The sequence below is a fragment of the Amia ocellicauda genome, chromosome 12 (assembly GCF_036373705.1).
Source record: "Amia ocellicauda isolate fAmiCal2 chromosome 12, fAmiCal2.hap1, whole genome shotgun sequence".
NCBI lineage: Eukaryota > Metazoa > Chordata > Actinopteri > Amiiformes > Amiidae > Amia > Amia ocellicauda.
In genome coordinates this window covers 12,773,530-12,784,130 of record NC_089861.1, presented here as the reverse complement: position 1 = coordinate 12,784,130, position 10,601 = coordinate 12,773,530, and the positions used below count along the sequence as shown (strand labels likewise).

Below are 10,601 nucleotides of genomic sequence, written 5' to 3'. Positions count from 1 at the left end.
TTGCACAAGAAAGCTTGGCTGGTTTTAATCCAGAGAACTGCATGCATCTAGATATTGCAACCTGTACAGTTCATGTTGGAATAAACCAAGCCATCTAAGCAAGAGCCCACCTCACAAGCTAGTTGGGCACTTCACTAAATGGATTTACCATGTCAATGCCAGCAGAGTTACAAGCAACCATGGGCAGTATAGTTTTACCAATGGACTCTGCTTGACGGCATAGCCATCAGCTACAGTACTCTTGATCCATGGCCTTTTGGATTAGAGATGGTGTACATGTACACCATTACAGCAGGTGTCATTCCATCCAGGCAGGTCTACTCCAAATGCAACCAATACACAGCAGCTTGACACATGGCAACAGGCTGCACCATTAAGGACATCACAAATCAAACCCACAGACAAGGTCAGATTTACCATTTATTCAAATTCATATGCATTTCAGCAAATCACATCCAGTTCCACTGGTGCCAGGCTGCAGTGGAACTGCTTGCTCTCCAGCAACCCTGAGGGGAGAAGAAAGCCAAGCAACAGGTTACTACAATAGCCAGTTCCTGCTTTCTGGCTGGTTTGGCTAAATGGAGGGGGTAGACATTGGGATTGTTGGCTGCACTCACAAAAGGAGAAGCATTTGGCAACAAGGGGATTGAAACCCATACTGTGCAGACAAGGTTGAGGAGTGCCAACATTCATTAAGACAGACCCTGACAGTAAATGACATCTGGGCCTCCCTGGTTTAGTAGAAGGGTTCCAGAATACACCAGGCCAATGCTTACCCAATCACTGTGCTTAGAGGTCTGCCGATCTCTTGGCCTTGCCTGGGCAAGGCTTCCTGGTACAGCGCTTGTCCACATTGGGGTCCTCAACCACTGGGATTTCTGGAATGCAGGGAGAATAGCTTTGGGTGTACACCTCCACTAGCAATATCCCTGCATTAAAAGGGAGGTTCCCCCAATACCCAGCTGGGATTGGCAAGCACACCAAGTGGATCTCAAGTGAAGGACCCCAGAAACTAATAGCCTCAATACACCAAGAAGCCAGGCCTTTAACCAATCTCCAGGGAAATTAAGGCTTCATTTCCAGCACTCACTGCGCCCATCAAAGCATCCTTCCACACACTTCTTGGCTGATGGGGAGCAGACTTCCGTGGAGCACATGAAGTAGATCTACAGAGGGGCATAAAACCCATTAGTCATTCAGTTTGGACACTCCACTCATTGCCAGCGGCTTAATGCCAATAGCCCCATAGAGCATTGCACAATAAGAGCTACAGTCCAGTCACATCTACTGCCTATAGCTGAAGTACACACATCCTGGGTCCAGAGATGTCCCACTACATTCATAGGGCACCCTCCCACTGATTTTCCCCAGGCTGGGAATACATGGTCAACAGTCCGATCGACTGCTAAGGGCTATTCAGGCTTGTGCACAGTGCAAGTTAGCGCATACACGGTCCCTCACCTCCTCCTTGAGGTAGCGGTGCGTCACGCCGTCCATGAACTGGAAGGTGCGGATCTCAAAGCGACGGTGGTGTTTGGGCAGTGGCTGCTTGTGGTGGATGTGCAGGGTAGAGGTGTGACCATAGTCCAGGGGGTTGGGGCAGCTGGGGAACAAAGGAGAAATGCAGTCATTTATTGGTTACCAACAGCACTGCTTCTCAGGTGTCCCGTTAAAAGCCAAATCGATCAGTGCTTCAAAGGGTCAAGTTAGAGCACGTGCTTCAACGCAGTAACTAGGACACACCGCACACATACGCAAGATGCTACCACCAGCTAAACCCCCTGCGATTTAGTCATGCCCAAGAACACCTCCAGTGGAACAGTTCCAGTTCTAGCACTCACCCCTCATAGATCAACACCCAGACAGCCTGTGCTGAGCGGGGGTAGGCAACACAGTAATGCACCAGCAGCACCAGGCTGGGGTCAGGGGCATTCAGCAGCTGCACCTCCAAGAAGACTGGCCTGCCCAGCAAGAGCCGCAGGGGCCGGTGGTACTGAGGGTAAAACCGGCTGTACGTGTCATCTGTTGGGGGGGGGGGGGGGAAGACAGCAGTTGGAGGCGGAAGCTTGGACAGAGGAGGAATCCACCCACCTTTACTCCTAGTCCGCTAGGATCCCATGCTCACCTGTGGCAATCCTGAGCTGCACCCCAAACACTCCATGGGACAGAACTGCATTGGGCAGGGAGGGGTTTTTCACAAGGTATCCAGCGCTAGCCAAGTTCCCCTCTGCATAGCGACACTCCACCAGCAGCCTGCACACAAAAGGGCAGCTCTGCACAAGGGCCTTCAAGCAAGGCGGCTATGGTCCAGCTCAACATGGAGCTCCACTTCACTTACTACAGGGACAGCAGGCTTTGGAATCCTGGCATGTAGAGCACACCTGCATGTCCACAAAGAGGCAGGTGGCACACCCAATACGCACCCTTACCTGAAGGGACTGTCCCTAGTGATGACTCCATAGTTCAGGCTATTGCGCCGGGCCAGGGCCATCACTTCAGCCAGGTAGATCGTAGTCTCTCCCACCACCTAAGAACACAAGGGGTTATTTCGAGCAACACAAGCCAACCGGATGTCTCAACTGGATCCTGAATGACGACAATAGGCATTTTACTGGGTAGCGCCTTGCTGCAGAGCACAGCGTGAACTGCAGATCCAGCGGCTTTGAAGACACCAGTAGCTTTACTCACAAACGCATGGGTTCCACAGCCAGTCACAGGGAACTTGAAGACCGCAAAGTCCGCTGTGCAGATGACCGGGATGCAGGACTTGTTGCCAGCAATCACCAGGGAGGCAGGGTCCACATGGGGCACAGTGATGGTGCGGTGGACCACAAAGACAAAGTGCCGGTCAGCGGTGCATTCTAGGAGAGGGGAAGTACAGGGAGACTAGGCAGTCAAAAAGCCCCATTACTGAATTCCAGTGGTTTTGTCAGTGCTGGAATAACTGCATCAAAGCAGCTTTCCAGCTGCACTGAAGTCCAGTCCCTTTTTAACCAGTGCTCTACCTTTCTACTAGCAACACTAGAACTGCCAAGGCCAATGCAATGGCTTTCACATGAAATTGAAGTTACTCTGCAATAAAGATGCAGTTCTTGAACTCAAGGTTAGCATTACATACCTGGACAGTGTACAAAAGGCAGGATTGCAATAAAGTTGATCCAGATTTACCAAGAACTGCCAGAAACCATGAAGTGGACACTTGCATACCATTTAAACGGGATCGTTACGATTTATGCATCAGTCATTGCTCCCCAACATATTGAGCCCATTCAAATCAGTCTGCAGCGCTTACCTGAATGACACTAGACATGAAAAACAGGGGATGTGCTAATTTGCAGAGCCAAGACATTATGGCTTTTAAGATACTATGCAGGATTGGGAACCAGATTCCAGTCACATTACTGGATGAATGCAGTTCTGTCCAATGGTTTACATGGTCTGCATGCCCTATACACACACACCTAGGTTATAGCCAGAACATTGCACTGTTCCATTTTAGAAGGAGGATATACCAGTCTAGATGCATTAGTACATTTCACCCTCTTGGCTGCATGTAGCCCATCCACGTCAGGTCAGTTGCTAGACCAACCAATAGTCCATTTTGTGCTACTTCTTTATACCATCCCAGTTGCACGTAGCAAGCATACATTGTACGCTTTATAAGCAACTCGGGTGGATGAAGCTACCAGGTCAGGATTGCTACAGCCGACAGCGCCTAGCAGGTCGTCATAATCGTCTAGTTAAGCCTAGAAGTCGAGCATCTGGAGCGCTAAAGGACAATCTTAGCACGGTCATTAACCCCACTGAAGAGGAGGAGTTCTGCCAATAGCCAAGCATTTCCTTCAACAGCACAGCTTTGCTAAAGGGAAGTTGCACGTCAATGCCTGGAGCAGAAAGGTAGCTGGAATACAGACCTAAAGTTACACAGCACTATCCCAAGCCTGGCCAGCCAAAGATTGGCATACATACCTTCCAGGGGATAGTAGCAGAGGCCAGTGTCAGGGTCTACACAGCAGCCCTGGGCAAGGCAGGCTCTGGAGCCTGTTCTCCTGGGACCACAAGACACCTGCTGGCTCTTGGGGATCTGGCATCCTGCAGGGTACAAAGAGCAACCAATTAGGCATCTACAGTTTCTGAAGTGGAGGAAGGAAACCCTGCTTAGAGCCATTAGCACGCCCCCAGACCCCTGCATTGAATCATCCTTTTGGATCCAAGAATAAAGCCAAGGACTCACCTTGCTTTGGCACAGGTCGTTTATAGGGGCAGGATACCTGGATCTCGGCTCGCTCTCCCCCACTAGTCAAGTAAGCCACCTGGATAATGTACCTCTCTTCCTGCGAGGACAGAGCACAGGGAGCTACATTGAAGGAGCAGAGGATATATACACCTGGAGGCCTGATGGAAGCCAATTTACTTTCCTGGTGCTAAATCAACCATTACAGAAGACCCAAGGCATGCCAAGGGTCAAGTTGCACTGGCAATAGTGTGCTTACCACAATCGTAACATCACAGGCACTGTAGGGGATGGTCAGGATGTTCTTGCCATCCTTCTTCCCCAAGCCATAGCCACAGTCCTTGGGGGCCTGGAGCACAGGGACCAAGGTTTTGGAGGAGTCTACAGAGAGGAATTGAGAACACGTGCTCAGTCTTTGGATGTCAGATTACAGCGTCACTGAACAAATACAGGATCTGACCAGGTCTAGAGAGCCTTTGCCATTTCAGTCAGGGTCATTCACCCTTCAGCCGAAGCTCCAGTAGATGGACTCCAGGTCAAATGGCAGATCCATGCATACACAGAAGGAATAAGCAGAGGCCAGTCTACGGGACTAAAGGAGTGCTGCATGCAAGTGCAACTAGCAGGACCAAACCAATAAAAAGCCTGGTTTCAGTGCTCCCTGCATCTTTGCGGTTCAGAAGTCGGGTTGGCAATCCTCCCCATTTCTGAAGTACAAACCCAGCTCTCACCCAGGATTTTCACAGCGGACAGAGGACCAGCAGGGAACTGCACAGTCATGCACACATCACTGCAGGAGATGGACAGGCCTTTGGGAGGTTCAGGCGTTGGAGGGGTGGTCACTGGGCAAGACACAGTGGTCACAAACTGCCTCTTCGATACTCGGTCATAGTACTGGAGGTTCAGTGCCGCATGAAGCCCGTTGTCCTTCCTCTGTGGAAAGGGATTAGAGCCCAACATGGTCAGTCTGTTAAAGGCTTCTTTGAAACAGCAATACCCCTTTAGATTTTGAACCCGTTCTCAGGGTGAGACCTTAAGGGTGACCAGGGACTTTAACCAGTCTAGACACTGCAGGAGAAGTTACCCAATTGTACTGCTACATTGAAAAGCACAGCACCCACAGAAATGAAGTCAGATACTCGGTGGTAAAATGTTGCAACATTCCAGGATTTAGAAAGCAGTGGGGCCCCTCCCTTACCAAATTCTGTACATAGCAGCCCTTGAAGGATGCCATCAGCTCCAGGCTGCCATTGCTTTGCCTCACAGTGTGCTTACAGGACCTGGGGAGCTTCAGAACTGGGAGTAGTCTCATTCTGGCTGCAATGGGGTATTCAAAACATTTACATTAGGCCAGGAAGAGGCTTCAACACCAAGGGCCCCCTTTGGTCACACCAAGCATCACCCCATCCCTTTCAGTGTCAATCACCTTTCTGCAGGAAGATCTGCGTGAAGCGCTGCAAGAACCGGATCAACATGCGGCCCTCCCTACAAGAGACACTTGGCTGTGGAACTTGGTGGGACACATCCTCTTCCTCAGGCTTAGAGTCCGAGCCTTCGGCATCATCCGGGAGGCCACCAGCACCAGCCTCGTCACCTGAGAAGGACCAACGAAGTTTAGCACTGGTCATTTATCCCACACCATGTGGCACAATTTAATGCCTTGTGTGTGCACAATGACTAAGCGTAGGCATGTCTAAATCAAGGGCCCTTTGAGCTTCATTAACCACATACCCACACCACTATGAACAGCTCAAATGGATTCAACCATTGCCAGGAGTGACGCACCCTACACATTTCTTGCTCATGTACAAGGAAAGGCTGCCCTACATCAAGAGCAGGGGTGAGGGTCACAGCAAGGACCAATTGGAAGAACAGATGAACGCACAAGCAGTCCAAGACCAGAAATCAGCCAATCCTAACAGGTTTTGCCTCCATAGCACCTTCCGTTAAATGCCAGTCAGAGTCCATCTCTGTAAACAGCAAGGTGGCATCCTCCTCATCTGGGGAGAGGACATGGCACATTGAGGAGTAACCCAATAGGAGGATATAGTTTTGCCCCCATGCATTGGGCTGGAATGCACATCACCTTTCAAACCCAGCTTAGCGTGGCTACGTTTACAGATCCAGGATGAAGATCAAGAGCAGTGCAGATTGAAGTAGGAGGATTATATGCATCACCATGAACACAAGGCTAGGGAAGAACATTACCCATTTGCCCAGCATCACCATTAAACCCATGGAGATCCAGAGGAGTGTAGTCATCCAAGAGTATGCCATCCCCATCTTCATCAGCTTCAGCCATTTTCTTCTCGCTGCTATACAAGTCATCCTCAGTATCAAAGTCAGCTCCACTCTCCATTTGAGCATATGACAAACCACAGAAGACCCATGGCCCCAGCAAAAACAGCACTAGCTTTCCTCCCATACACAACATGCTGAACACCAAGATGACCAAAAGAGAATAAAAACTAACTGGCCCTAGCAGGTTTATATACTGATGTACCTTATCCGATTATGGCAAGGGCTTGCAAACAGCCATGTTCCAATCACCCGGCCAATCAGCTGCCTCGGCTCTTAATTGGCAGCATTCTCACACACTCATGGAGGCACGGGCATTTTCTTCTGTTGCCATGTCAGTCTGTCTGATTGCCTGCCTGCCTGTAAGACATACCACAGAGCAAATTCACAGTGGCAACACGTATATAGAAGGCAGCAAAACTCATAGTATTTAACAGAACAACACAATACAAAATACAAAAAGAGTGACAACAAATTAGGAATTATATCTGATCTATATATTCCTGTTCCCTCTGTCTATGTTTGTGCATATAAGCTTAAGAATCATAATGTTTTGAATTGAATTGTTTACTGCCTATTATAAGCTTTAAAGACTTTGTTACTAAAGTCTTTCGGAACAGAAGCCATTGATCCCAACTAAATGAGATTCGGACACTTCAGTGAGATGAAATTCAATATAATCAAAAACCCACCGATAGCAACAATGATAACAATAATAATAAAAATAATAATAATACCAACATTTGGGCCACTTCAAAGGGGTCAAATACTTATTTCCCTCATTAACATGCAAATCAATTAATAACTTTTTTGAAATGCGTTTTTCTGGATTTTTTTGTTGTTATTCTCTCTCACTGTTAAAATACACCTACCATTAAAATTATAGACTGATCATTTCTTTGTCTGTGGGCAAACGTACAAAATCAGCAGGGGATCAAATACTTTTTTCCCTCACTGTATATATATATATATACACACACACACACACACACATATTTTTTATTATTTATTATAATGTATGTTTTTAATGGATACATTAATTTGAGACTATAACTCCAATAATTCAGTTGCATACAAATAATCAGGACAGTTGGCTGCGGCGGCTGGAGGCTCCTTAAAACAGGTTTCAATTTAAAGTTTACATCTCTGTTGGCACAGTGGTTAAGGAACAGTGCTGTGAACCCAAAGATCTGTGTTTGATTGCCAATGAGTCCTTGTTATTTTCTCATGTATAGATTATTATTATTATTTTATAAATTATGAATTGTCGGTGACTAATTGTTGCAGGACGAATTGATGGGGACAAATTGACGTGCTCCTGTTTTGATTATGTGTGCTGATCTTTATGTGTTTTTAGCTTTCCAGATTGCATGACAGCAATTATTTGTTTTCTTTAAAAAAAATTGAAAACCCCTCCTCATATCCTTAGAGAATAATCAACAGGTCAAACTATTACAGGGTTGGGTAATACTATTACAGTAATAATACAAATAATTTGTTAAATTAAACAATTACATTTTCAGATTGAAAAACTGTGGTCGATGTGTCTCCACAGGACCAGAGTGAGAATCACTGGTTTAAAATAACTACCAACTGACCCTTAACAGGTACATTTTCCTAAATAATAATAGGGGGTTAATAATACAGAACTGTATTATTGCTAATATTTTTCTTCACCTATTTAACAAATATTGTAAACTGTGTATGCTTTATCAGCATGAAAAAAATTATCTAATCGTTTCTACACACTTTTAACAAAAAACATCAAATCAACACTATTATGTTAGAATTTTGGTTAGTTGATACAGAACAGTAAAGTCTAGTCAGTAGACTCTGCATTTCTTTATGCCCTTCACATAGCAATTAAAGACCAGTTTTTGTTGAAAGTGAATGAATGAACAGTATTTTAATAGAATTGAAATCAAAAGGAGTAGGACTGATCTTATGATGTTCAATACAAATGGATGATCAATTAAAAATGCACAGTATCTGCCCATTAAATACTAATAAATCTGTGTTTATTAGATATGACTTTCAAAAAATAACCAACTCACTAAACCATGAAACAGCTATATCTTCAAAAAAGTGAAATGCAACATTTTCCTAAAACAAGACCCGCTAAACAATGATTTAGAAACATTCAAATTTTGGAGAGATGTGATTCAAAGGTTTGTCAGTGTAACGCGCAGTGTGGGATAGAATGGTATAACCCAGATCCAGAGAAGCACAGCGTCATCAAACAGGCGTGGGTCGATTGCCAGCAAACAGAATCCACGGGAGCAGGGCAAGAAAAGTGGTCAATGGGGCAGGCAGGAGGTCAGGCGATCGAGCAAACAAATCAGAAAGGGCAATCCAAGAAGTGATGGTCAAAGGAGGTAATCAAAAGGTCAAAGGCATATAGCAAAAATATGGGGATGCTTAGAAGTGACACTGGGAAGAAATCAAGACTTAGCAATAAGTGTCTGTAGCCGAGGGGTTTAAATAAGAGGAACAGTGGGGTCTGAAAACCGTGGGAGGTGGTGCTGGTCCAATGGCAGTGCGAATGACAGGAGTGTGTGATTACGAGCTTGAAGCTAGTGTTGAGGAATGTAAATTTTCAGGGGATGAGGACCTCTGGTGGTTAACAGTGGAAGTGTGGAGGGGGGATGACACAGTCTGGCTGCAGTATTACTCTTCTCTCTAACTCCCTTCTCCTCCCCTCTATCCCTCTCTGACCTCCTCCTCATATTAACGCAATACTTATTGTGAATTTATGCAATATTATATCATATTAACCCAATAATTGTTGTGAAATTATGCAATATTATCTTCTATTAATGTAATTATTATTTTTTTAACTCTGTGGCGCTAATAAGCTAATTTAGCAGCGTGCTCCTCAAGGCCCCCCCCACCCCCTCCCCTTATTGTTCTGTTGTTTTTTGGTCACTCACTTTTCGGGCACCACCTTTAGTTTTTTTTACAATCCATCTCGAATGAATGACACCGTGGTGTGAAAGCGGGTCTCACATGCATCTGACTTTGTATGAGAATTTGCATAACCATAGGCTCAGCCTCCTTCTTAGCCATTTGGGAAACTGGGCTGGCCCATTTATCTTAGTAGAGGGACTGGCCATTGCACACAGATCGGCCAAATGCTCATTATGACAGAGAAATAGTGCAAAAACCAAATATATTTTTTTCAACCGTGACCGGCCCACCTAAGAAATGGTCAGACCCATCTGTCATTTGCCAGAATTTCCAGATGGCCAATCCGCCTATACTGAGGCCAGGCTATTTATGGTGTTAATTCAACACAATATTCAAACACAACTTAGCATACCTTTTGTTCCTTCAGAATTTCTATCAGGTCTTCTTTAAATCCATGGTCATACACACATGTTGTTCTGGAGTGACAGTTGTAGATCTTTGGGGAGTTTCACACACTAGAAATTGTGAGATTAAACAGATCATTTATTTTTAGCCATTTTTTTCTCATTTTGCCCCAGGACTCCACCATATTAAACTAATGTCATCATTAGTGTTTGTATTTTTTTTCCAGTATACAGACTGATGTAATGACAAAATTAATTAAACTCTGCACATGGCTTTTTTTTATCAGATTTTGTTTTTTCTAATTAACTTATGTAATGTTAGACTCATGGTGGCCCAACACCTTACTGAGACACTTTATGTTGGTTTTTCCTTTAATTTGTCACCCGTCTGTATATACATTATACATATAGTAACATTGTGAGGGGTTGTCATAAGCAGGGTCAAGGGAAACAGACTGTCGCTGTTTCATCCCACATATCCCGCAATTCACAAGCTCACCACCAGAGGTCAACATCACCTGAATACTAAACCCTCACATTCCCCAACAATCAGCCACTTAACATTCCTCAAACTCCCATTGGACCAGCACTCTTCTTCTCTGCCCTCTGCTCCCCTCTGCTACACATATAAAGCCCTCTGTGACTCTCATTCAATGTTAAGTCTTGTTTTCTCTCCAGTTGCATATCTCAGAATACCTACCAGTATTCTCCCTACCAGCCTGATTGACCATGACTTTTGGATTCTCCTGGACACTGTT

General features: G+C 45.5%; 1 protein-coding gene across 1 annotated transcript; it reads right to left on the bottom strand.

The window, feature by feature from the left end:
• Window positions 1-407: 407 nt before the first annotated feature.
• On the bottom strand, window positions 408-6,704 carry LOC136765074 (zona pellucida sperm-binding protein 4-like). Its single transcript, XM_066719544.1, has 16 exons — window positions 6,443-6,704; window positions 5,661-5,828; window positions 5,433-5,551; window positions 4,966-5,167; window positions 4,494-4,615; window positions 4,235-4,334; window positions 3,970-4,092; window positions 3,119-3,174; window positions 2,689-2,886; window positions 2,430-2,527; window positions 2,126-2,253; window positions 1,842-2,022; window positions 1,462-1,603; window positions 1,091-1,166; window positions 777-878; window positions 408-506 (listed from the first exon to the last, which is right to left on the bottom strand). The coding sequence occupies exons 1-15, from the start codon at window positions 6,666-6,668 to the stop codon at window positions 790-792; spliced, it is 2,028 nt and encodes a 675-aa protein (XP_066575641.1). The 5' UTR covers window positions 6,669-6,704; the 3' UTR covers window positions 408-506; window positions 777-789.
• Between the last annotated feature and the right edge of the window lie 3,897 nt (window positions 6,705-10,601).

Excerpts from the sequence above, each read along its gene's own strand:
- LOC136765074 (XM_066719544.1), bottom strand. The coding sequence starts at position 6,668 with ATGTTGTGTATGGGAGGAAAGCTAGTGCTGTTTTTGCTGGGGCCATGG. Across the intron at positions 4,093-4,234 it reads ACGACCTGTGCCAAAGCAAG|GATGCCAGATCCCCAAGAGC; the intron begins GTGAGTCCTTGG and ends TGTACCCTGCAG. Across the intron at positions 2,023-2,125 it reads GCAGCTCAGGATTGCCACAG|ATGACACGTACAGCCGGTTT; the intron begins GTGAGCATGGGA and ends CCCCCCCAACAG.